Here is a 26,704-nt window from a genome sequence, read left to right as displayed (position 1 = left end):
CCCAGCTAGAAAAAATGCGTCAACATGTGACACTATAGCACAAATATAATACATGTGACCACTGTTGCAAGAAGCTTCCCCTTATAAGTATTGGTTGATTAGCAGACATCTTAGGATCATACCTTCAAGAAAGCCCACCAAGACACCACATTATAAAGAAAAACACTCCATCTTTCCCACGTGCCAAACCAAATAACAAAAAAAATGATATTACAACACACAGACGACACGCAGTGAAGTGTGCCAAACCCTTCTAGTATATTATATATAGGAACAAGATACATATAACAAGGATACAAATGATCCAAAATAAAAACAAAAAATACATATCTACGCTACTCTTTTGAGTTCAAATTCCTTACACTCAAGAGTGATCACTAGGTCAGACGGGCACGTTTTTGAGAGGCATGTGTATCTGGCTGAAAATGTACAAACAGAAGAATGTTAACCAGAGACATGGAAATGACGATATTTGATGGATATAATGTAATCATGGGAGTGGCTGTTTTCACATCCAACAACTATTGATGACAACATATCAGTAAGAGATAAGGATTAGATGATGCAAGCAATATTATTGTTGATGATGACTGGAGACAAAGAGTGCGGGTGTGCCACAACCCACAATGTTCATAAATCTCAAGGAAGACACACTACGGTGGCCAAGTGAAGACGAACATCAGATTGTTGAATTCTTAGGCAGCCTGCCGCATATGGAAGCCATCTGGTAGAGGATTATTCACGTTCTTAAATTACGATGTATGTGTTTTGCGATGTGAGCTTTGCTTGGTGCTACTGTAAATAAGATAGCTTGGAGCATACTGGTTTATTTATGTGCTTTCCTGAATGTATGCAAGGTAAGCCAAATTACATTGTACTTTTGTCAACAATTTATCATATCTTTCACATGTTACATTTAGAGAAATTTTGAAATAGATGGTTTATAGAGCCTTGGAGTACTTTAAGTTCGGTGTGTGCGACATGTGCACAATGTAGCTAGAAAATATGGGACACATGATGTGATGATGCCTTCAGTTACGTGTCTCTTACTATCTTTCCCATTTTTCATTATCCTGTCATCCTTCTTTCTATCTTTTTTGTTGAAGATAGCACATGTGTAGCCTGTTTGATTGAATTTATTTCTAGGATTTGAACATTCTAATTCTATGTTATGGAGGTTTTTCGTACATTTGGAAGAAACCTTACAAGTGTTTCCTATGAGCCACTTTATAATCGTGTCTAGAGGACAATCTTCACTAAATATAACTTCTTGGAATCCAACAACTCATGATTTCTAATGTTTTTCCTATAGGGTAATCCAGCACCTTTCGATGCCGACTCTTACGATTTCCAATCATGCAGGATTAAGAGGTAAGTCCACACATTTTAAAACCGACATATTATTCTTGTTCCTAGATTATTTTCACTGATATAATAAACATTACATCACCTATTTAGGGATGTTTTATGTGAAACCTCACCTATTTGTGATATGGAGGGAGCATTAACATACTATTCAATCATACATGTAATTTTTTCTCAAACAAAATGTTTTGCACATAATCCACAGCGAGGCCAAGTTCTTATAATAATCTATCAAATTAGAATAAATGACTACTCACTGCATCCATGTAATTAAGGTAATGGTAAAGATTATACATAAGAATATTTCATAGAATTGCGTTAGATTTGATTTGATTGAACATAGCTTTTATATCTTTATTCACGGCCTTTTGCTTAAAAAAAGTTTTAAATTTTAATTGTCTTCCGCCAATACAAAATAAACTACACAAAAAATCTAAGTTTGTTTTTGAAACAAAGAATTTTAAATATATAAATTGCAAACTTGTAATTTTTCGTGTTGATAAATCAGTACTAATTTAGTAGAGAGTATTATGAGTATAAAGTGATTCATATATGTGCATTGAATGTTGCCACTCAACGGATTGTTTGGTCTTTACTATTGTACTAAAATTAAAATAAATACAAATTAATAAAAGTCTTAATTGAAAATATGTAATTTAAAGAGGTGAAACTACGTGAGGCCATCTAGATTACAAATTTGTGTTGAAAGTAGATTAAGAAACTTGTATTATACTCCCTCCGTTCCAAATTACTCGTCGTGGTTTTAGTTCAAATTTGAACTAAAACCACGATGAGTAATTTGGAACGGAGGGAGTAGATATCATCTTCCACATCAAAATTATCATCAGTGTTTGGGGTATAAATATTTTTAACAAATAATAGAAAATACATAGTAGTCAACTCATAGAATCTTAGAATTTTCTATGAGTTGGAAATCAAATTTCGTTATGAAAGTAATACAATCAAGCTTGCAACTTTTACTTCTACAACAATCTAACAGTTATTTCCCCCAAAGTAAACTAAGAGTTCAATTAATGAACACATACTGGTAGGGATCCCGATGATATTAGAGACTCCCACTAGGAAATTCAGCGACCTCAATATTGCACAAGCGTGTGTGTTTCATATGCTCCATGCCTCCATGTGTTAAAATGCTAACCACTTGAAATTGTTGTCCACCATTTTCTATGTATTTTTAGTTCCTTTTTGCAAACAATGCAACATTAAATAATAGTATGAATCTTAAAATGACTACTAATATAGAAAAAAAATTGTTTTACTTACTAGCCCGTGCCAATGCATGGGTTAGGGACTAGTGAGTGGTCTGATTGGGTATTTGAGCTTGTTGAATGGGCTAAATTGTGATAATCCAAAAACAAATCCCAGATATCAACATCCCATGATATTACCAATACCATATCTACTAGATATCTGGTTACCAAAAATCGGTATCCATCAGATTCGTGCAAGTACATAACATGTCTTTAAAATCAAATGCGGATTCGAAACGGAGACTATATGTACCATGTACATCCCGACGCCTACTGCTACTTCAAGTATCGGTCGATCACCACTACCTCAGCACCTTCCTCGAACAAGTCTACAACGGCTAAGACTACTACATGAATGAGACCTGCTACTTTGATAATATTCAAGACAACTTCAATCATGGTCACTACTGCAATGACTACCATGGCCACTCCAACATGATCAACGATCTTCATGCCCTTGGCATCCTGGAGAATTCTCCGTGGAAACGGCTTCGGGACACTAATAACTTTTCACTTAAAGTACATTACCCTCATCAAGGACATGTATGATAATGTTGTGACAAGTGTTCGAACAAGTGATTGCGACACTCATAACTTTTCAGTTAAAATATGACTACAACAAGGTTCAACTTTGAACCCTTAACTTTTTTGCTTTGGTGAGCGATGAGGCCACAAGCGATACAGAAAGAGATATCTCGTGGTGTATGCTCTTTGCGGATGACGTGGTGCTAGCCGGCGATATGGACTATGGCTACAGGAAGTAAGAATTGTGGAGACAGACTTTGGAATCAAAAGGTTAGAGACTTAGTAGAACTAAAACTAAGTATATGAAGTGTGCTTTTAGTACTATTATACACGATGAGGAGGGGGTTAGCCTTGATGGGTAAGTGATACCTCGGAAGAGCACCTTTCGATATCTGCAGTCAATGTTGGAGAAGGATGGTGATATCGATGATTTGAGCCATTGATTCAAAGCCGGATAGATAAAGTGGCGTCAAGCTTGTGGCGTCATCTATGATAAGAGAGTGCTACTAAAGCTAAAAGGTGAGTTCTATAGGACGTCAATTTAACCTGAGTTTATGTGGCACGGAATGTTGGCCAACTAAAAGGTGAGATGTCTAAATATTAGGTGTGGTAGAGATGTGTATTCTGAGATGGATATGTGACCAGACAAAAAAAAGGATCTGGTCCGACATGATGATATTGGTGATAGAATTATGATAGCACCAAGCTTGTCCAACATCATCTGAGAATGCTTAGCACATACCACACAGACCTCTAGAAGCGTCGGTAAATAGTGGAAGGTGTTGGAAATATGCCCTAGAGGCAATAATAAAAGCATTATTATTATATTTCCTTGTTCATGATAATTGTCTTTTATTCATGCTATAATTGTGTTATCCGGAAATCGTAATACATGTGTGAATAAATAGACACCAACATGTCCCTAGTAAGCCTCTAGTTGACTAGCTCGTTGATCAACAGATAGTCATGGTTTCCTGACTATGGACATTGGATGTCATTGATAACGAGATCACATCATTAGGAGAATGATGTGATGGACAAGACCCAATCCTAAACATAGCACAAGATCGTATAGTTCGTTTGCTAGAGTTTTCCAATGTCAAGTATCTTTTCCTTAGACCATGAGATCGTGTAACTCCCGGATACCGTAGGAGTGCTTTGGGTATACCAAATGTCACAACGTAACTGGGTGACTATAAAGGTATACTACGGGTATCTCCGAAAGTGTCTGTTGGGTTGACACGGATCAAGACTGGGATTTGTCACTCCGTATGACGGAGAGGTATCACTGGGCCCACTCGGTAATGCATCATCATTATGAGCTCAAAGTGACCAAGTGTCTGGTCACGGGATCATGCATTACGGTACGAGTAAAGTGACTTGTCGGTAACGAGATTGAACGAGGTATTGGGATACCGACGATCGAATCTCGGGCAAGTAACATACCGATTGACAAAGGGAATTGTATACGGGGTTGCTTGAATCCTCGACATCGTGGTTCATCCGATGAGATCATCGAGGAGCATGTGGGAGCCAACATGGGTATCCAGATCCCGCTGTTGGTTATTGACAGGAGAGCAATCTCGGTCATGTCTACATGTCTCCCGAACCCGTAGGATCTACACACTTAAGGTTCGGTGACGCTAGGGTTGTAAGGATATGTATATGCAGTAACCCGAATGTTGTTCGGAGTCCCGGATGAGATCCCGGACGTCACGAGGAGTTCCGAAATGATCCGGAGGTAAAGAATTATATATAGGAAGTGCTATTTCGGCCATCGGGACAAGTTTCGGGGTCACCGGTATTGTACCGGGACCACCGGAAGGGTCCCGGGGGTCCACCGGGTGGGGCCACCTATCCCGGAGGGCCCCATGGGCTGAAGTGGGAAGGGATCCAGCCCAAAGTGGGCTGGGGCGCCACTTCCCCTAGGGCCCATGCGCCTAGGAGGGGAAACCCTAAAAGGGGGGGCGCCCCCTTGCTTGGGGGGCAAGCCCCCCACCCCTTGGCCGGCGCCCCCCCTAGGAGATTGCATCTCCTAGGGCCGGCGCCCCCCTAGGCTCCCTATATATAGTGGGGGGGAGGAAGGGCTTCACACACACGCCATTGGTGCCTCCCTCTCCCTCTCCAACACCTCCTCCTCCTCCATAGAGCTTGGCGAAGCCCTGCCGGAGTACTGCAGCTCCATCACCACCACGCCGTCGTGTTGCTGCTGGAGCCATCTTCCTCAACCTCTCCTTCCCCTTGCTGGATCAAGAAGGAGGAGACGTCACGCTGACCGTACGTGTGTTGAATGCGGAGGTGCCGTCCGTTCGGCGCTAGGATCTCCGGTGATTTGGATCACGTCGAGTACGACTCCCTCATCCCCGTTCTTTGAACGCTTCCGCTCGCGATCTACAAGGTATGTAGATGCATCCGATCACTCGTTGCTAGATGAACTCATAGATGGATCTTGGTGAAACCATAGGAAAATTTTTGTTTTCTGCAACGTTCCCCAACAGTGGCATCATGAGCTAGGTCTATGCGTAGTTCTCTTTGCACGAGTAGAACACAATTTGTTGTGGGCGTAGATGTTGTCAACTTTCTTGCCGCTACTAGTCTTATTTTGCTTTAGCGGTATTGTGGGATGAAGCGGCCCGTACCAACCTTACACGTACGCTTACGTGAGACCGGTTCCACCGACTAACATGCACTAGTTGCATAAGGTGGCTGGCGGGTGTCTGTCTCTCCCACTTTAGTTGGAGCGGATTCGATGAAAAGGGTCCTTATGAAGGGTAAATAGAAGTTAACAAATCACGTTATGGCTTTCACGTAGGTAAGAAAACGTTCTTGCTAGAACCCTCTTGCAGCCACGTAAAACTTGCAACAACAATTAGAGGACGTCTAACTTGTTTTTGCAGCAAGTGCTTTGTGATATGATATGGTCAAAGTTGTGATGAATGATGAATGATATATATGTGATGTATGAGATGTTCATGCTATTGTAATAGGAATCACGATTTGCATGTCGATGAGTATGACAACCGACAGGAGCCATAGGAGTTGTCCTTATTTTTTGTATGACTTGTGTGTCATTGAGAAACGCCATGTAAATTACTTTACTTTATTGCTAAACGCGTTAGCCATAGTAGTAGAAGTAATAGTTGGTGAGCAACTTCATGGAGACACGATGATGGAGATCATGATGATGGAGATCATGGTGTCATGCCGGTGACAAGATGATCATGGAGCCCCAAGATGGAGATCAAAGGAGCTATGTGATATTGGCCATATCATGTCACTATTATTATTTGATTGCATGTGATGTTTATCATGTTTTTGCATCTTGTTTACTTAGAACGACGGTAGTAAATAAGATGATCCCTCATAATAATTTCAAGAAAATGCCCCCCCTAACTGTGCACCGTTGCGACAGTTCGTTGTTTCGAAGCACCACGTGATGATCGGGTGTGATAGATTCCAACGTTCACATACAACGGGTGTAAGACAGATTTACACATGCAAACACTTAGGTTGACTTGACGAGCCTAGCATGTACAGACATGGCCTCGGAATATAGAAGACCGAAAGGTCGAGCATGAGCCTAGCATGAACTTAATTATCATGAACTTAGTCTAAAATATTTACAATATGTCTTGTAGATCAAATGGCCAACGTAGTCCTCAACTTCAACGCATTCCTAGAGAAAACCAAGCTGAAAGACGATGGCAACAACTACACGGACTGGGTCCGGAACCTGAGGATCATCCTCATAGCTGCCAAGAAAGATTATGTCCTACAAGCACCGCTAGGTGACGCACCTGTTCTCCCTGCAGAACAAGACGTTATGAACGCTTGGCAGGCACGTACCGATGACTAATCCCTCGTTCAGTGCGGCATGCTTTACAGCTTAGAGCCGGGGCTCCAAAAACGTTTTGAGAGACACGGAGCATATGAGATGTTCGAAGAGCTGAAAATGGTTTTCCAAGCTCATGCCCGGGTCGAGAGATATCAAGTCTCCGACAAGTTCTTCAGCTGTAAGATGGAGGAAAACAGTTCTGTTAGTGAGCACATACTCACTATGTCTGGGTTGCATAACCACTTGACTCAGCTGGGAGTTAATCTCCCGGATGACGCGGTCATTGACAGAATCCTTCAGTCGCTTCCACTGAGCTACAAGAGCTTTGTGATGAACTTCAATATGCAGGGGATGGAAAAGACCATTCCTGAAGTATTTGCAATGCTGAAATCAGCAGAGGTAGAAGTAAAAAAGGAACATCAAGTGTTGATGGTGAATGAAACCACTAAGTTCAAGAAAGGCAAGGGTAAGAAAACCTTCAAGAAGGACGGCAAGGGAGTTGCCGCGCCCGGCAAGCAAGCTGCCGGGAAGAAGCCAAAGAATGGACCCAAGCCCGAGACTGAGTGCTTTTATTGCAAGGGAAGTGGTCACTGAAAGCGGAACTGCCCCAAATACTTAGAGGACAAGAAGGCCGGCATCACGAAAGGTATATGTGATATACATGTAATTGATGTGTACCTTACCAGTACTCGTAGTAGCTCTTGGGTATTTGATACCGGTGCAGTTGCTCACATTTGTAACTCAAAGCAGGAGCTGCGGAATAAGCGGAGACTGGCGAAGGACGAGGTGAGATGCGCGTCGGGAATGGTTCCAAGGTCGATGTGATCGCCGTCGGCACACTACCTCTACATTTACCTACGGGATTAGTTTTGAACCTCAATAATTGTTATTTAGTGCCAAGTTTGAGCATGAACATTGTATCAGGATCTCGTTTAATACAAGATGGCTACTCATTTAAATCCGAGAATAATGCTTGTTCTATTTATATGAGAGATATGTTTTATGGTCATGCTCCGATGGTGAATGGTTTATTCTTAATGAATCTCGAGCGTAATGCTACACATATTCATAGTGTGAATACCAAAAGATGTAAGATTGATAATGATAGTCCCACATACTTGTGGCACTGCCGCCTTGGTCACATAGGTGTCAAACGCATGAAGAAGCTCCATGCAGATGGACTTTTAGAGTCTCTTGATTACGAATCATTTGACACGTGCGAACCATGCCTCATGGGTAAAATGACCAAGACTCCGTTCTCAGGAACAACGGAGCGAGCAACCAACTTATTGGAAATCATACATACTGATGTGTGCAGTCCAATGAGTGTTGAGGCTCGCGGTGGCTATCGTTATGTTCTCTCCCTCACTGATGACTTGAGTAGATATGGGTATATCTATTTAATGAAACACAAGTCTGAGACCTTTGAAAAGTTCAAGGAATTTCAGAGTGAGGTTGAGAATCAACGTGACAGGAAAATCAAATTCCTGCGATCAGATCGTGGAGGAGAATACTTGAGTCACGAATTTGGCACACACTTAAGAAAATGTGGAATAGTTTCACAACTGACGCCGCCTGGAACACCTCAGCGTAATGGTGTGTCCGAACGTCGTAATCGCACTCTATTAGATATGGTGCAATCTATGATGTCTCTTACCGATTTACCGCTATCATTTTGGGGCTATGCTTTAGAGACTGCCGCATTCACTTTAAATAGGGCTCCATCGAAATCCGTTGAGACGACACCGTATGAATTATGGTTTGGGAAGAAACCTAAGCTGTCGTTTCTAAAAGTTTGGGGATGCGATGCTTATGTCAAGAAACTTCAACCTGAAAAGCTCGAACCCAAGTCGGAAAAATGCGTCTTCATAGGATACCCTAAAGAAACTATTGGGTATACCTTCTACCTCAGATCCGAAGGCAAGATCTTTGTTGCCAAGAATGGATCCTTTCTAGAGGAGTTTCTCTCGAAAGAAGTAAGTGGAAGGAAAGTAGAACTTGATGAAGTATTACCTCTTGAACCGGAAAATGGCGCAACTCAAGAAAATGTTCCTGAGGTGCCTGCACCGACTAGAGAGGAAATTAATGATGATGATCATGAAACTTCAGATCAAGTTGCTACTGAACTTCGTAGGTCCACAAGGACACGTTCCGCACCAGAGTGGTACGGCAACCCTGTCTTGGAAATCATGTTGTTAGACAACGGTGAACCTTCGAACTATGAAGAAGCGATGGCGGGCCCGGATTCCGACAGATGGCTAGAAGCCATGAAATCTGAGATAGGATCCATGTATGAAAACGAAGTGACTTGCCCGTTGAGCGGCGAGCCATAGAAAATAAATGGATCTTTAAGAAGAAGACAGACGCGGATGGTAATGTGACCATCTATAAAGCTCGGCTAGTCGCTAAGGGTTATCGACAAGTTCACGGGGTTGACTACGATGAGGCTTTCTCACCGGTAGCGAAGCTAAAGTCCGTCCGAATCATGTTAGCAATTGCCGCATTCTATGATTATGAGATATGGAAAATGGACGTCAAAATGGCATTCCTTAATGGTTTCCTTAAGGAAGAATTGTATATGATGCAGCCGGAAGGTTTTGTCGATCCTAAGAATGCTGACAAGGTGTGCAAGCTCCAACGCTCGATTTATGGGCTGGTGCAAGCATCTCGGAGTTGGAACATTTGCTTTGATGAGATGATCAAAGTGTTTGGGTTTACACAGACTTATGGAGAAGCCTGCGTTTACAAGAAAGTGAGTGGGAGCTCTGTAGCATTTCTCATATTATATGTAGATGACATACTTTTGATGGGAAATGATATAGAACTCTTGGACAGCATTAAGGCCTACTTGAATAAGATTTTTTCAATGAAGGACCTTGGAGAAGCTGCATATATATTAGGCATCAAGATCTATAGAGATAGATCAAGACGCCTCATAGGTCTTTCACAAAGCACATACATTGATAAGATATTGAAGAAATTCAATATGGATCAGTGTAAGAAGGGGTTCTTGCCTGTGTTGCAAGGTGTGAAATTGAGCTCAGCTCAATGTCCGACCACGGCAGAAGATATAGAAGAGATGAGTGTCATCCCCTATGCCTCGGCCGTAGGTTCTATTATTTATGCCATGCTGTGTACCAGACCTGATGTAAACCTTGCCATAAGTTTGGTAGGTAGATACCAAAGTAATTCCGGCAAGGAACACTGGACAGCGGTCAAGAATATCCTGAAGTACCTGAAAAGGACTAAGGAAATGTTTCTCGTTTATGGAGGTGACGAAGAGCTCGCCATAAAGGGTTACGTCGACGCTAGCTTCGACACAGATCTGGATGACTCTAAGTCACAAACCGGATATGTGTATATTTTGAATGGTGGGGCAGTAAGCTGGTGCAGTTGCAAGCAGAGCGTCGTGGCGGGATCTACATGTGAAGCGGAGTACATGGCAGCCTCGGAGGCAGCCCATGAAGCAATTTGGGTGAAGGAGTTCATCACCGAACTAGGAGTCATACCCAATGCACTGGGGCCAATCAAACTCTTCTGTGACAACACTGGAGCTATTGCACTTGCCAAGGAGCCCAGATTTCACAAGAAGACCAGGCACATCAAGCGTCGCTTCAACTCAATTCGTGAAAATGTTCAAGATGGAGACATAGATATTTGTAAAGTACATACGGACCTGAATGTAGCAGATCCGTTGACTAAACCTCTCCCTAGAGCAAAACATGATCAACACCAGAATTCCATGGGTGTTCGATTCATCACAATGTAACTAGATTATTGACTCTAGTGCAAGTGGGAGACTGTTGGAAATATGCCCTAGAGGCAATAATAAAAGCATTATTATTATATTTCCTTGTTCATGATAATTGTCTTTTATTCATGCTATAATTGTGTTATCCGGAAATCGTAATACATGTGTGAATAAATAGACACCAACATGTCCCTAGTAAGCCTCTAGTTGACTAGCTCGTTGATCAACAGATAGTCATGGTTTCCTGACTATGGACATTGGATGTCATTGATAACGAGATCACATCATTAGGAGAATGATGTGATGGACAAGACCCAATCCTAAACATAGCACAAGATCGTATAGTTCGTTTGCTAGAGTTTTCCAATGTCAAGTATCTTTTCCTTAGACCATGAGATCGTGTAACTCCCGGATACCGTAGGAGTGCTTTGGGTATACCAAACGTCACAACATAACTGGGTGACTATAAAGGTATACTACGGGTATCTCCGAAAGTGTCTGTTGGGTTGACACGGATCAAGACTGGGATTTGTCACTCCGTATGACGGAGAGGTATCACTGGGCCCACTCGGTAATGCATCATCATTATGAGCTCAAAGTGACCAAGTGTCTGGTCACGGGATCATGCATTACGGTACGAGTAAAGTGACTTGCCGGTAACGAGATTGAACGAGGTATTGGGATACCGACGATCGAATCTCGGGCAAGTAACATACCGATTGACAAAGGGAATTGTATACGGGGTTGCTTGAATCCTCGACATCGTGGTTCATCCGATGAGATCATCGAGGAGCATGTGGGAGCCAACATGGGTATCCAGATCCCGCTATTGGTTATTGACAGGAGAGCAATCTCGGTCATGTCTACATGTCTCCCGAACCCGTAGGATCTACACACTTAAGGTTCGGTGACGCTAGGGTTGTAAGGATATGTATATGCAGTAACCCGAATGTTGTTCGGAGTCCCGGATGAGATCCCGGACGTCACGAGCAGTTCCGGAATGATCCGGAGGTAAAGAATTATATATATAGGAAGTGCTATTTCGGCCATCGGGACAAGTTTCGGGGTCACCGGTATTGTACCGGGACCACCGGAAGGGTCCCGGGGGTCCACCGGGTGGGGCCACCTATCTCGGAGGGCCCCATGGGCTGAAGTGGGAAGGGATCCAGCCCAAAGTGGGCTGGGGCGCCACTTCCCCTAGGGCCCATGCGCCTAGGAGGGGAAACCCTAAAAGGGGGGGCGCCCCCTTGCTTGGGGGGCAAGCCCCCCACCCCTTGGCCGCCGCCCCCCCTAGGAGATTGCATCTCCTAGGGCCGGCGCCCCCCCCCTAGGCTCCCTATATATAGTGGGGGGAGGAAGGGCTTCACACACACGCCATTGGTGCCTCCCTCTCCCTCTCCAACACCTCCTCCTCCTCCATAGAGCTTGGCGAAGCCCTGCCGGAGTACTGCAGCTCCATCATCACCACGCCGTCGTGTTGCTGCTGGAGCCATCTTCCTCAACCTCTCCTTCCCCTTGCTGGATCAAGAAGGAGGAGACGTCACGCTGACCGTACGTGTGTTGAACGCGGAGGTGCCGTCCGTTCGGCGCTAGGATCTCCAGTGATTTGGATCACGTCGAGTACGACTCCCTCATCCCCGTTCTTTGAACGCTTCCGCTCGCGATCTACAAGGTATGTAGATGCATCCGATCACTCGTTGCTAAATGAACTCATAGATGGATTTTGGTGAAACCGTAGGAAATTTTTTGTTTTCTGCAACGTTCCCCAACAGAAGGGTGACGTGTGTTGATAATATCAAGAGAGGTTGGGGCTGAGCAAACTTAACATAGGAGGAGTCCGTAAGGATAGACCAAATTTAACATAGGAGGAGTCAAATTTAGTATAGAGGAAGCTAATAAAAAAATAGCTCCAACATATTCCCACTCGGTGAACTTTTTTCTGGGATCCCATACAATCCAGCTCAACCTCCTCAATATCCAGGGAAAAACCATGTAGTAATATTTTACTGAGCCAACAGGTTGATTAGTCACTTACCATGTTACTTCAGGTTCAATAACTTCGTACACATAACACGAGCTAGATGCAAAATTCTTATGCATTATGCGGGAGAGGGTTGAGGGCGATTTAATGCAATAAATCACATAATCTCATCACTTGATGCAATAAAAAGTTATTGGCATCCAAGTGAAGATGATAAATTGTGACAATCAGTTTATTGTATATGATACCTTACTGGAGTTGTTTTGATCTGGAATCACTTGAGCATTTCCATGAGCTTGTTGTGCCTTGCTTTCCATAGCGAGCATTTTCAGAGAAATCTTCCGCAAATAATCAGACTGGGTAATACAAAAGAAAAATGATGCAAAGTTCAATACCGAATTACTAATGGTGGTTTGCAATCAACAATTCTTGTGTGATTAGCAGTTTAACACGTCCAGAAGGTGTTTCGGATTTCAAACATTTGGATCCAAAAAAATTCAACTAAGCAGCAAAACACACAACCTCAAATAGGTGATATGAACAGAAAATCCAAATCAAAGTAGTGGCAGTGTACCTCAACTTTATCAAATAAACAAATATTCACCATAAGTGAGTTAGGCAAAATGATGGAGAGTTGTAGACTGCTCCTAGGGTTGCCACAAATATGCAGACAAATAGAAATTTGAAATGGAATTAGTGATAATATGGTACACCCTAACCAAACAAATATGTTTTAAAAAAAATTCAAGACTAGAGTGGATGCAATTAAGATGAATCCCATTCAGGCAAAGGGGAGGAGGGAGTAAGGCATTGTTTGTTTTTAGTCTGAGATAAATGATTGCATACCATTGCTTATTCATCCCATGGACTTGGGTAGTACTATCGTTTTAACAAAAGGTACTTTTGTTTCATCTATAACAAATTCGGATGCATGGACACATGGCGTAGGAACATGAATTGGAAGGTAACTAGCTCAAGACACTCAAGGTAGAAAACACTGCAAGATTCAATCTATGATCGACGATAACAAAGATTATGATCAATATTTCGGTCTATTACTAGCTCATAAACCCTGTTTGACTAAAGGAAAACTCGATAACTACTAATGTGTGCTTTGGTCCGAAGATAGGAAAAATTACCTGATTGGTTGCTAGAGTATACATCCTCTCTTCAAATCGCACAGCGATTTTTTGAAGCTCGTTCTGTCCCTCAGGCGCAGATATTGGCAGGTGCATCTTTAGAGTCACCATTCTGCATGCATAATGCAAAATGTGAATAAATCTAAGGGAGGGGCGTGATGCATTGCATTACAACTATTGTGGGCAACAAAACATGTTGCATCTTCTGAAATGTAAAGTGGAACGAGCAGGTAGAGCAGGCAAGGTTAGATCTCCAATTCTCAACAAAATGTTGTGTTAAATTGTTCAGACTTAGTGTACCTAGATTCAAAGCGGGGATTTTGACTAGTAATAAGGATAAAATAGAAACTGGGAGCTAGATCGGACGAATATGTTGTTGCTGCTATGAATATGGCTAGATCAGAACTATTATATCAGATGGAAATAATTGACCGAGGAAAGGAAATTACTCCTCATTTTTATCTTGTAGATGTGCGGGAAACCGGAAAAGGCGGAGGAAGGATCAAATTAATTAGACATTGGGGAAATCAACTCAACTCAAGTAGAGCCCACACATACATCTTATCGACGATCCTGCTGCGAGCCTCGGGCTGAAGTTGGGCACGCCAATCGCCTCCGGTGAGCGGCGGCATTTTATCGACGATCCTGCTGCGAGCCTCGGGCTGAAGTTGGGCACGCCAATCGCCTCCGGTGAGCGGCGGGTTAATGCCGCCGCCGCCGGCGGGTTCCGACCCGGTGGGTCCGTCAATTGTGCGGATCGGGCGATTCCTGTATGCTACTTTGTTAGATCTCAAGGAAAGGGATGGTGTTATGTGGTTAACTTGACCGCCGCACTCAGTATGCATGCTTGGATCATCTCTAACAAATCCCCTTTTTGACATAATTTTTTAGAGGAACTTGGATAAAGAAAACAGTTCTAACAGATTCCCACTCGATAATTAATTTTATGGGATAATGTATCATCCAGCTCAAACTCCCCACTAGATAGGAAAAAACCCTCCAATAATATTTCATTGAACCAAAAGGTTGAAACTACATAGACATGATACAAGCTAGCTAGATGCAAAATACTTATACCTTATGCTTGAGAGGGTGATTTAATGCAATAAAGCTCATAATCTCAGCACTTGATGCAATAAAAAAAGTATTAACATCCAAGTGAAGATGATAAATTGTGCAACACCCTGTTTGCTGTATATGGTACCTTACTGGAGTTGTTTCGTTCAGGAATGACTGTAGCATTTCTTGGAGCCTGTTGTGTCTTCATCTCCATAAAGAGAATTTTCAGAGAAATCTTCCGCAAATAATCAGACTGTGTAATGCAAAAGAAAATGATGTGAAGTTCCATACCAAATTACTAATAGTGGCTTGCGACCAACAGTTGTTATGTGATTAGCAGTTTCGCATGGTCGAGAACGTGTTTCAGTTCTTAAGATTTGATGAAATGTCATCCAAGCAACATATATAACAAAGTGCCTCAAACAAGCAATGTGTGCTGTGCTTGTTAGATATATATTACCTGATTGGTTTCTTGAGTATAGATCCTGTTTTCATATCGCACAGCGATCTCTCGAAGTTGATTCAGTTCCTCTGGCGCAGATACTGGGAGGCGCTTCTTTAGAGCTTCCGTTCTGCACGCATAGTGCAAAATGTGAAGCTGGTTAATTACTGGAACAAGTAGGCGGAGCAGCCAATCAGGGTAGATCTCCAATTCAGTTCTATTATATGCCATGGTAAATTTGTCAATAAACCTGTGTTAAATTGTTGAGAGTTAATGAAGCTGAGAATTTTGACTAAGAAGAATCAAATAGGAACAGAAACTGGGAGGTAGATAGACGACGGACGAATCTGTCACCGCGGCTATGGATATGTGTGTACAGATAGATCAAAGTTCAAAGCTAAATCTTGGATGGATGAATGGATCGATGGCAAAACTGACAGAAATTCCTCTATTTTTGTTCCGAGTGGGAAACCGAAAGAGCCGGGGAGGGGAAACCAGATCAGATGAAACCAGATCGAATGAAATAGAGTGAGTCCCGCCCAACATACATACGTACATCTTATTGACGATCCTGCTGCGTGCCTCGGGCTGGTGCCAATCGCCTCCGGTGGCAGTGGAGGGCGGCTCAACGCCGGCGGCAGGGTCGGGCCGCAGGTTGGCGTCCATGGTTGGATCGGCGATTCCTCGTGTATGCTGCTTGGTCGCCTCCACCTTGTCTCCTTGACTTGGCCGCGGCTTTCAACTGAAACTCAAACTTGGGTTCAGACTCTCGTGTCTCTCTCGCCTTCAACTGAAACTTGTGTTGGCGAGCAAAATACGCTGCACTTTTCACCCCGTTTGTATCCGTCAACCTTGCATACCAGTGGAATAATATATCTATGAAATATGGGTCCCTCCCGCTTATCGACACAGCTGGGTTGGAAAATACTACTCCCTCCGTCCCATAATATAAGATCATTTTTTACACTAGCGAAGTAGGAAAGAATAATTCGTTAAGAGAAGAATAATATACGTTGAGTTGCTAGCTATCGGATCATCCAGCTAAATTTGTATTAGCTGGCATGCATCATCAAGGTTGACTTTGTTGAGTTGAGACAGCTGAGAGTTGTTGAGTTGTTAGCTATCATCATCTAGCTAACATGATTAATTTGAATGTGACGGTGAATACTAAATTAAGCTATAAGGGGTGTTGACATCGATCAGCGCCGTAATTAAAAACTCCTTCATCTTGGTTACCCGATACTGGTAGATAGAGCCTCCGTCCACGTCAACCCATTGTGGACTAGTTCTCGAGTTAGGCCAAATCATGGAGTTACAACTGAAAATCATCTAAGTCACTTACAGGATGGCGCAGCAAAGCTCATACTACTCTAGTTTGAAGTTTCGATCGTGTTGCAACTGAAAATCATCTAAGTCACTTACAGAGAGATGCCTACGAATTTTCGCGTTGATGATCGTTTGCATCTTGTGATGAGTACGTCATTGTTTGAAAAAGCAAATAGTGCATTCGTCACCTTAGCCTTACCATTGACGGGAGCTACCTTTGGACAAGCTGAGTCTGACAAATAGTTCAACGAACCTACACAGCTAGTTTTTTATACATCGTTCTGATGCAGAGGTCGGGGAGTCCCCTCTTTTTAGAAAAAAAAAGCTAGTTGACCTAAACAAATCCCGCCAATCAGGGCAACGAACCCTCGCTCGCAATGTTACACCGCATAGCTAGTCTTCGTCATGCGGCACTTGAAGGAGGAGAGCTGCTGCGCGTGGAGGCAAGGAGTGTCAGCGCGCAGGATCACCTGCAAGACGCGGCGAATGGTTAACTGGCTCCGGCTTTCAAATATTCAACCGTTAGGCCGTGGGCCTTGTAATACCAAAAAAGCTTTCGTCCCGCTCTATATATAAACCATAGATCAACATCATCCGGAATAAACGCACGCCAACACCACACACACCCAAGGCAGGATACATAAGCGCTGAACGCAGCAACACCACCCCTAGCACACTACCACGAAGAGATAAAGGCACATGCAACGAACCGTGGACTCCAATGCGGCGCCTTCAGGAAGGATACGTCACCGGAGCGCGCCGCCACCGCCCGATCCAAGGATCAGAGTTTCTCCTGAAGCCGCACGACAGGCAGTGAGAGCCGCGACGACGCCTTCAAGAAGGGAACGAGCTTCGCCGCCACCGGTCCGTCCGAAGATAGAACAGGTTTGCACCCCGGCCAACACTCACCGCCACACCCCGGCTACCACGCCGCCCACACGGCCATGGCCACCGGGCAGCACCAAGTCACGGGCTCTGCCCAAGAGCATCGCGCTACCGCCACCAGAGCCGCCGCCCCAGCGTCCAAGACCTTGACACCACCTCACCCGAGACCCGCAGCTACCCCAACCAAAGAGACGATCGGAAAGGTCCAACCTTTCGCACCACTAGGCGACCCCCAGCGTCGAGACCCACTAGGACGGCCAGCACTGGCATCCATCAGCCCGACCAGCAGCCCCTACCGCGAGACGAGTTCGGTCTTGCAGCACCGTGAGGGGGACGAGGTCAGTCCTGCTGCACCGTGCGCGAGACGAGTTTGGTCCTGCTGCACTGTGCGCGAGACAAGCTCAGTCCTGCTGCACCGGGCGCAAGACGAGCAATGGACCGCAGCTGAGAGATGGCCAGCCCTTCAATGGAAGTAGCACTCGGGCAATGAGTAGATGGGACGAAGGTCGAAACGGTCCGATCACAGACGAGCTGATGCCGGACAAGGCGGTTGACGCCACAGGCAGATCCGTCGAGCCACCGTGAAACCGCCACGACACCCGGAGGTCACCATCCGGACCTCCCCACGCCGCCACCCACAGCCAGAGCAACGACCACGCCGGCCGGCCAGCTCCAAGAACCAGAGCCACCGGGCACGCACCACCACTGCCACAAGCCGCCGGCCGCCCCCCATCGCGAGGAGAAAGGCGGCCGCTTCCACCACCCGCGCCAACTGCATCAGCCGCCCCTGCAGCCACCACTAGATCGCAGCCGACCGACCCCTACAGATCCGCCCCGCCACCAGTGCACCTGTCGGCGCGCCCCACCATGCTGGAGGCCGACCCAGGCTAGCTGGACCACCCCCAGCCCACGCCGCCGCAGCCCTTGACCCCTACCGTCGAGATCTGACGAGGGAGCACCACTGCAGCTTGCAGCCTCGCCATCCCCACGCGCAGGCTCGCACCACCTGACCTCACGCAGTCGTCGCCCCCGTCGCCGGACAGCCGCACCACCGGCACGCCACCCAGGTCGCTGTCCCGCGTCCCGCGCCGCAGTACACCAGGGAAGGAGGGAGTGGAGCCCCGCCGCCACTGACGCTAGGCCCGGCGGCGCCCTCCGGCGGTGGTGAGGCGGAGGGGAGGTGGGGGAGGTGCGCGGCCGGCGGCGGCTAGGGTTCGCCCTGCCGCCCCGCGAGAGCAGCACGGGCGAGGTGGGTTCTTTGTTTCATGCCCTAACTTCCTGCACATGAATGAATATAATATTAGTTCCTTGCATACCCCAAGGAAATTAAGGTAGAGTAATAAACTAGAACTAGCTATTGTCAGCAGATCTCAAGGCAAGCACACTGCAGTTGTGATCTTAGTTCGTGCCGACTGACGGTCATGGTTTTGGATAAATATAATCTTAGTTCGTGCCGACTAATGGTCATGGTTTTGGATAAATATAATCTTAGTTCGTGCCAGCATGGTCTCCAGGTAGTGGACTTTTTTAAAATTAAATCCAGATCCAAATCTTACCGATGGCACTTAACAAACTATTCATTTGTTCAAAATCGCAACTATGCAGGATCGGCATCCTGACAGCTAGGCCACGTTATGTATTTGGTTAGTTAATTAGGTCCATCGCGGAAAATAATATGCAGATCATAGCTACCTTTCGACTTGGCAGACTTGCTCACGCAGGTGGATGCAGAAGAGCTGGGAATGCTGATCGGTGCTTCTGACGAGATCGACAAGATGGGGAACAAGCTTCACGACCTCAAGAACTTCCTCGCAGATGTCGATAGGAGGAGCATCAGCGACAAGAGGATCCAAGAGTGGGTGGGGCAGCTGAAGGGTGCCATGTATGAAGCTGCTGACATCCTCGACCTTTGTCATCTCAACGTCATGGAGAGTGGAACATCACATGTAAACGTAGGCTGTTTTGATCCCCTTCTCTTCTGCATGCAGAATTTTAGAGGGTGTTTCAATCCCTTGCTCTTTTGCATGCAGAATCCCTCCCATGCTCATGACATCAACACCCGCATCAAGGTGCTCAACCAGAAGCTTGACACCATCAAGGAGCAGAGTGTTGCCTTTGGCTTCATCAATCTTGGGTCCAATGAGTGTCATAGCAGTCATATGCACTTCTCTCATCGTGGTAATCCTAGCTGGGAGATGTCGGGGGATCCCGACCGGTTCGGTGTGGTTGGAGAGAAGATCGAAGAAGACACAAAATCACTAGTGGCTCAGATCATGCAGGTAGGAAACAATGTCAACAACAACATCATGGTGCTTGCCATCGTAGGTGTCGGCGGGGTTGGCAAGACCACCCTTGCCGAGAAGGTCTTCAATGATAAGGCCATCCAAGGTGACTTCAGCAAACATATATGGTTGAGCATTGACAAAAACTTTAGTGAGGTTGAGCTCTTGAGAAGAGCGGTTATTGAAGCCGGAGGAGACCACTGGCAGGCTGGAAATACGAAGACCACGCTTCATCAAACCCTCAAGGATTCCTTGATTGGCCACAAGACCTTACTAGTAATGGATGATGTGTGGGACCATGGAGCATGGGAGGGTGTGCTCAAAGTTCCCTTCAATGCTGCTGCTTCAGGCAGCCGAGTCCTAATCACCACCAGAGATGAAGGTGTTGCGCTGGGGATGATAGCCACATGGCCCTACCACCATGTCAACACATTAGCGCCTGATGAGGCTTGGTTATTGCTCAAGAAGCAGGTTAGTACATATCAATGGCTTCTATGCACTAATACCAGCTGGAGTGCAAGCCATGTCAATAATTTTATAGGTCTGATATTAACCTTGCTATTTTGCAAATAAATAAGTAAATAATAATGTCATCAAAGCATGGTGCTAATCAAGAAATATATCATAATGCCAACTGGATTTTCTATACTTTGTTGCCTACATGACACATTAGAAACACTAGGATTTTATTTTACCGAACTTTAGTAATTTGTAAAAAATCCGCATAATTAATAGATATGTTGTCTTTTACCATTGAAGAATTGTGGGGTGTATATACATGTAGTGATTAGATTATTGCTAATTTTTAATTGTTTTGTCAAACCCAAGATGAAGATCTGAGTGATCAGCTGCTCTTCCACTACCTTAGTATATAACAGAAACAAAATGTTATTTAAGATAAGAAACCAATAGTTTTTGTGAAACCTACCAATACAAGAAAAATCATAAAAAAATAACCAGACTAAAAGTTGCAGTGGTTTTCCGTAAAAATTGCACCCAGATTTTTGGCTGCGTTGTTTGTCTAGTATTATGATTTTTGCAATTTTTGCTATATTTAGAGTATAGTTTTATGTAACAACTATGAGAGAGTAGTTCAAAAGTATATTTTTCTCACAATGCATTCCATTTTATAAAGGAAAGGAAAGAATTTCTTCGTATATAGTGTGTACGTCATATGTGGAAGTCATTGCATAAATCTTTGGAGCATAGGAGCAGGATAAGTAAATACATTCATTGATTCATAGCATTTCCCTTTTGACAAGCACTTTCTGTACTTTGAATATTTAGATAGTCAAACCTACCTTGATGAATAGATGACTACATCCAACAGTACTCTTGTCTATTAAGAGGTATATTTGAGCGCCTTAGAGGAGCTTGGTACGTAGTCAATTAACTGTATCGGTTTGTTCAATAATATGTTTCCAGGTACTTTCAAGTGTTATGGATGAAAACCACACCAATACGCTGAACGATATCGGATTGAAAATTATACAAAAATTTGGTGGTTTACCACTAGCCATTAAATTAATGGGAGGACTCTTGCGTCAAAGAGAGGGGTTGCGCTGTTACTGGGAGAAGGTTTTGGATGATTCTAAATGGTCAATAGCTGAAATGCCTCGAGAGCTCAGTTATGCAGTATACTTGAGCTATGAAGACATGCCTTCTTATCTGAGGCAGTGCTTTCTATACTACTCTCTTCTTCCTAAGTGTAAAAAATTTCATGTGGGTGAAGTAGTTGCCATGTGGATTAGTGAAGGATTTATTCATGGCAGCTTGAATGATTTAGAAGAATATGGAAGATATTACTACAATCAGCTGATATCTAGGAACCTAATAGAGCCAGATAAATCTTATTTTGATCAATCTTATTGTAGCATGCATGATGTTTTGATCAATCTTATTGTAGCATGCATGATGTTGTTCGCTCATTTGCTCAGTATGTGATGAAAGATGAAGCACTTATAGTTCACAATGAAGACATCAATATTCTTGCTAAACTCAATTCACAGAGGTTTCTTCGGTTGTCTATAGAAACCAACATGCTCCAATCAGGTGAAATTTATTGGCAATCTATGCACAAGCAGCATGTGAGAACATTAATCTCAACTATCCACATCAAGATGAAGCATGGTGATTCATTGGCTAACTTTTCTTGTCTGCGGGTTCTACATATTGAATCTACGGATGTGGCCACATTGGTTGAATCGTTGTATCAACTCAAGCACCTGAGGTATCTGGCACTGATAAATACTGATATATCTGTACTTCCAGGGAACATTGGCAATATGAAATTATTGCAGTTCCTCAACCTTTGTGGATGCACACAATTAGTGAATCTACCTGATAGCATTGTAAACCTTGGTCAGCTGAGGTTACTTAGTATTCCAACCATAAGAATGATACCTAGAGGCTTCTGCGGTCTGACAAGTATGAGGAGACTACATGGCTTTCGAGCCCACATGGACGGTGATTGGTGTAGTTTGGACGAGTTGGGTCCTCTTTCCCAACTCAAACTTCTTGAAGTAATTCAGTTGGAGAGTGTGTCTTCTGCTTCGTTTGCTGCTAAAGCTAGGCTTGGTGAAAAAATACATCTCATCGACCTATTCTTGCACTGCACCAGCAAATTGGGAGATTATTGGTTTGGTAAAGAGTATGACTATGAAGGCATCTCTCAAGCAGAGCAGCAACGAATTGAGGAGGTGTTTGATGAGCTCTGCCCTCCTCCTAGTGTAGAAAATCTTCATATCGAAGGGTATTTTGGCCATCAACTCCCGAGCTGGATGATATCGACATTGACAGTGCCCCTCCACAACCTGAAGACACTATATTTTTCTGACCTGGCTTATTGCACCCAACTTCCCAATGGGTTGTGTCAGCTCCCCTATCTGCATTTGCTTCAGGTCTGCAATGCTCCATGCATCAGGCGTGTTGAGACTGGATTCTTGCAGGCAGCGGCAACACCATTTCCAAGGTTAAAAAATTTGTCCTTAATAGGATTGGTGGAATGGGAGGAGTGGGAGTGGGAGGATCAAGTGGAAGTTATGCCCCATTTGGATGAGCTCTTTCTCTGTAATTGCAGACGGAGGCGTGTTCCTCTTGGGCTTGCCTCCAATGCAAGGGCTCTGAAGAAATTAATCATACAAGATATCCAACACCTGTGCTATCTTGAGAACTTTCCTCTTATTGTTGATCTTACATTGCTTGGAAGCCCCGACTTGGAGAGGATCACCAATTTCCCAAATCTGCAGAAGCTTACCATCACCGATTGCCCAAAGTTGAATGTGCTGGAGAGTATCCCTGCGCTCAATATGTTGGTCCTTGAAGATTACACCATGGAAGAACTCCCAGAATACATGCGAGATATAAAGCCAAGACATTTTCAGTTATTCTGTAGGTTATGGCTGCTCCGTTCACTAGCTGCAGGCCAATCTGGTATCGAGTGGGACAAATTCAGCCATGTGGAGCATGTGAAGGCATATGCGTATGATGGTATGAACAAAAGGAAGTGGTATGTGATGTACACAAGAAGTGACAACTTCAAGATTGATTCGAATATTAGCCGCTCTTCCATATTTAAAGGTACAGAAAATAAAAAATTACGCTTTGCCTTAATTTGTTGGGCACTCTAACTCTGTCCTTTTATAAGTTTGTTTCATTTTGTCTCCTATATATATATGCTGCATGAAGACTGCATATATTCCATACTTTTTTTTGTTTCACATGATTAAGTCATCTCAGAGGACATGTAGACATGGTTGTACTAGACATGCAAATTAAGTCTTAGCCACAATCGTGAGCATTGTTTAAGGCCACTCTCTGATTTCGTTGCACCCCCTCATGTTGCTAAGGATTTGTTTTTCTACTTGTTTTGTAGATCAATTACCTCAAGTTAAACAAATCAAGAGTAATATGTTTATTCTTGGCTTAAGATTATGTATAACCAGTTTTGTACTTTACTTGCCATGCAGAAACTTTATCGTCTTCTATGGTAGAAACACAAGGATTTGAGTCTTTGTACAAAATGAGAAGAAGTACCTTTAATTACATCTGCAGCTTGGTGAAGGTGCCCCTTTCCGAAGATATGATGGTAAAACGTCACACCTTCATTGATGACAGAGTGTTGTCTTTCTATGATGCAGTAGCCATTGCTCTGAGAATGTTGAACTCAGGTGAGACACCAGAGATTATAGGATCATCATTTGGTGTGGATGGTTCAACGGTTTCGCTGTTAACTCAGAAGTTTGTTAAGGCTGTGGACGGGCGAGCAATGTACCACATCAGTTTGCCTGGCTCCGCTCAAGTGGATAAGATCGAGCGCAAGTTTGACAAGATCCATGGCCTCCCAAACTACTGCGGTGTTGTACATACAACTCACATCAAATTTGGATCACAAAACCATGAGAATGAGGAAAATGATGGCATGCTAATGCATGCCGTGGTTGATGCGGATATGAGGTTCACGGGCATTTCATTGCGGCCGCAAGGTACCATGAACCAATCAAGATTTTTTCACGATGCTTATGTCGCCGAGTCCTGCGTGAAGGGTGTTCGGCTGAATGGTAGAAAGCTGAATGTATCATCAGGTGCGGGATCGGGAGTTAGTGAATACATAATTGGTGATGTAGGATACCCTCTTTGCCCGGGGCTCCCCACACCTTACCGGTTGGAAAATGGCCTCTCATTCTCAGACGCCAAAGTTGAGTTCAACATGAGACATTCTGCAGCTATAGCTGTTGATCTGAGGCCGCTAACAAGGCTAAAAGAAACGTGGAAGTGCCTGGAGGGAGAAGGGTGGCATCCAAATAATCAACTTGAGATGTACCGGACAGTGAGCACATGCTGCATGTTGCACAACATAGTGATAGACATGGAGGAGGAGGGTGTAGGCATGCCGAGTGATCAGGAGGATAATTACATTGAGCAAGTGCTGCAGGTACAAGATGATGACGCCTGATCAAATCTGGAGGTAAAACAACAATACCCAGACATTGTTTTATTTGTTCATTTCATTTTTGTTCCATCCTATCCTATTTGTTCCATCTTATTAATTTCATCTATTTGGACGTTAGTCCACACGATGGCCGCAGAGGAGGAACAAGAAGCAGCAACAGTTGCACCCGGTTCAGGAGATGAAAACAAGGAACAAGAAGAATACCAGCGACAAAAAGCTGGCCAGGAAAAAGAGAAAGTGCATGATAGCTAGCTGCGGACATCAGATCAGGCCGTTTTCTCCACCTAATTAACCTGGTATTCATTTACCTCTCCTATTATGAACTGTGCTTCTAGTGGCAGTTCTCTTCTGAGTTGCTACACATGACACTAATTAATTAATGTCAGTTGAAACCATTATTAAATCCCTTGGAGATATATGTTAACTTGACTTGGAAAGAAACTAATCTGATCTATACATGCACCTATTTTATTAGCAATTTCTAAGCAGAACATTACCTATTAGGACTGGCTCTCATGTATTCCCTTTCTACGCAGGCCCTGGTGATATTTGAATTTGCTTGGAAAAATAAAAACTAGGCTGGTGACCCCTCTTATATGAGCAAAGTCAGTTGTGGATGTTCTTTGATTTTAAATGAACCGGAATTTGGGTTGGCCTCTTGCTTGCTTCTCTTCAAGTCTTGTGGTCCCCTGCAAAAAAAAAGTCTTGTGGTTGTACGTGTTAGGTTGATCTCCTCCCGATCGAGCCCAACGGCTCGACGGGTCCTTGACTCGCGCCCTGATCGGGGGCGCCCAACCAAACCATGGTTGGTGGGCCCCTGTGGCCCGCGCTATATAAACAGAGGTGGGGGCCGAGGCACGTTTTCACAAGGTTGAACGCTGCCACCAACCCCACCGAATACTCCCTACCGATCTAGGGCTAGCGCGGTGCTCAAGGGAAGCTCCACTACCGCCGCCATCCACTCACTGCCATCACCGGCCACCGTCACCATGGCCGGCACCAGGAGTTCCTCCTCTGGACCAGGAGAAGGTAGGTTCACCGGAATCACTAGCCTACATCGATCCAGAGGATCTATCAATGGTATCAGATGCCACTGGGTTCTAGTGATATTTACGGTATAAAGAAAAGAATCCCCTCCCCCAAGAACCCTAGACAGGGCAAAGAATGAATCCTCAACGGAAAAAGTAGCGCCGCCACAAGGCCGCGCCGTTCCTCTCGATCCCGATGCGCATCGGCAAGCCGAGGCATCAAGAAGAAGAACACCACCCCTTTTCAGGGGCAAAGATCACCACCACCGATCCATTCGACGACGGCGCGCTCACAGCAAGGGGAACGCGCGACCGGCGAAGGGGTCGGCAGGGGCGCAGCCGCTCCGTCCATCTAGGTCGCCATCGTGCGGCAGTTGCCTCTCTTTCTCTCTGTGGGGAGCTGGTGGATGGAGACAGTAGATACACAAGAGGTGGAAGGATAAGGGAGGGGCTCCGGCGCGGTGGTAGATCCACGGCGTTGCCGGCGGCCGGCGCAGCTCCAACCGCATCGCCACTCGACCGCCGTCACGCGCAGTGGGGAAGAGGAGGGCTCAGCCACGCTGCTCTCTCTCTCTCTGCCACAGGAGAAAGAAAATGGAGGAAAGAAAGGGAGAGGAGGCGCGCGGCGCGGTGGCTTCAGCCGCCGGCGGCGGCGGCCGGCGTAGCCGCTGCGGGAGGAGTCCAACAGAGACGAGGCGGTGAGAAAGAACAAAGTGGGGCTAGGGTTTTCCGGGAGGATCGATCGGGGTTGTTTTGTTCGCCCGAAAACGGCGCTGGACCGTCGATCTCATCGGACGGCAGGGATTGAAACCCTAGCTCGCCAATGGGCCTCTGGGCCGAAAGGCTGGCAGCCGCGGCGCGCGC

General features: G+C 44.8%; 3 protein-coding genes across 3 annotated transcripts; 1 reads left to right on the top strand and 2 right to left on the bottom strand.

The window, feature by feature from the left end:
* Positions 1–59: 59 nt before the first annotated feature.
* On the bottom strand, positions 60–14,712 carry LOC147962889 (mediator of RNA polymerase II transcription subunit 15a-like). The gene is made up of 4 exons (XM_087534347.1): positions 14,426–14,712; positions 13,868–13,979; positions 12,977–13,084; positions 60–419 (listed from the first exon to the last, which is right to left on the bottom strand). The coding sequence occupies exons 1-4, from the start codon at positions 14,710–14,712 to the stop codon at positions 378–380; spliced, it is 549 nt and encodes a 182-aa protein (XP_087390473.1). The 3' UTR covers positions 60–377.
* A 302-nt stretch (positions 14,713–15,014) lies between these two features.
* On the bottom strand, positions 15,015–16,199 carry LOC147962888 (mediator of RNA polymerase II transcription subunit 15a-like). Its single transcript, XM_087534346.1, has 3 exons — positions 15,925–16,199; positions 15,387–15,498; positions 15,015–15,179 (listed from the first exon to the last, which is right to left on the bottom strand). The coding sequence occupies exons 1-3, from the start codon at positions 16,032–16,034 to the stop codon at positions 15,015–15,017; spliced, it is 387 nt and encodes a 128-aa protein (XP_087390472.1). The 5' UTR covers positions 16,035–16,199.
* Positions 16,200–19,294: 3,095 nt separating this feature from the next.
* Positions 19,295–24,815, top strand: LOC147962887 (putative disease resistance protein RGA3). Its single transcript, XM_087535951.1, has 5 exons — positions 19,295–19,525; positions 19,568–20,332; positions 21,287–21,714; positions 21,747–23,440; positions 23,830–24,815. Exons 1-5 carry the CDS (start codon positions 19,322–19,324, stop codon positions 24,813–24,815), a joined length of 4,077 nt encoding a protein of 1,358 aa, XP_087392077.1. The 5' UTR covers positions 19,295–19,321.
* Positions 24,816–26,704: the final 1,889 nt, after the last annotated feature.

Source organism: Triticum urartu, chromosome 7A (genome assembly GCF_056163025.1).
Source record: "Triticum urartu cultivar PI428250 chromosome 7A, HENAU_Tu73, whole genome shotgun sequence".
In the NCBI taxonomy this organism is placed as follows: Eukaryota; Viridiplantae; Streptophyta; class Magnoliopsida; order Poales; family Poaceae; genus Triticum; species Triticum urartu.
This window is presented reverse-complemented; position numbering and strand designations above follow the sequence as displayed.

What these genes read in the sequence shown, in the direction of transcription:
- LOC147962889 (XM_087534347.1), bottom strand. Translation starts at nt 14,712, where the DNA reads ATGCATACTGAGTGCGGCGGTCAAGTTAACCACATAACACCATCCCTT. An exon ending in AGCAGGATCGTCGATAAGAT is followed by an intron (nt 13,980 to 14,425) that starts GTATGTGTGGGC and finishes TTATGCATGCAG; the next exon opens with AATGGTGACTCTAAAGATGC. An exon ending in ATACTCTAGCAACCAATCAG is followed by an intron (nt 13,085 to 13,867) that starts GTAATTTTTCCT and finishes TGTATTACCCAG; the next exon opens with TCTGATTATTTGCGGAAGAT.
- LOC147962888 (XM_087534346.1), bottom strand. Translation starts at nt 16,034, where the DNA reads ATGGACGCCAACCTGCGGCCCGACCCTGCCGCCGGCGTTGAGCCGCCC. An exon ending in AGCAGGATCGTCAATAAGAT is followed by an intron (nt 15,499 to 15,924) that starts GTACGTATGTAT and finishes CTATGCGTGCAG; the next exon opens with AACGGAAGCTCTAAAGAAGC. An exon ending in ATACTCAAGAAACCAATCAG is followed by an intron (nt 15,180 to 15,386) that starts GTAATATATATC and finishes TGCATTACACAG; the next exon opens with TCTGATTATTTGCGGAAGAT.
- LOC147962887 (XM_087535951.1), top strand. Translation starts at nt 19,322, where the DNA reads ATGCTGATCGGTGCTTCTGACGAGATCGACAAGATGGGGAACAAGCTT. An exon ending in TGGAGAGTGGAACATCACAT is followed by an intron (nt 19,526 to 19,567) that starts GTAAACGTAGGC and finishes TTCTGCATGCAG; the next exon opens with AATTTTAGAGGGTGTTTCAA. An exon ending in ATAGAGCCAGATAAATCTTA is followed by an intron (nt 21,715 to 21,746) that starts TTTTGATCAATC and finishes GCATGCATGATG; the next exon opens with TTTTGATCAATCTTATTGTA.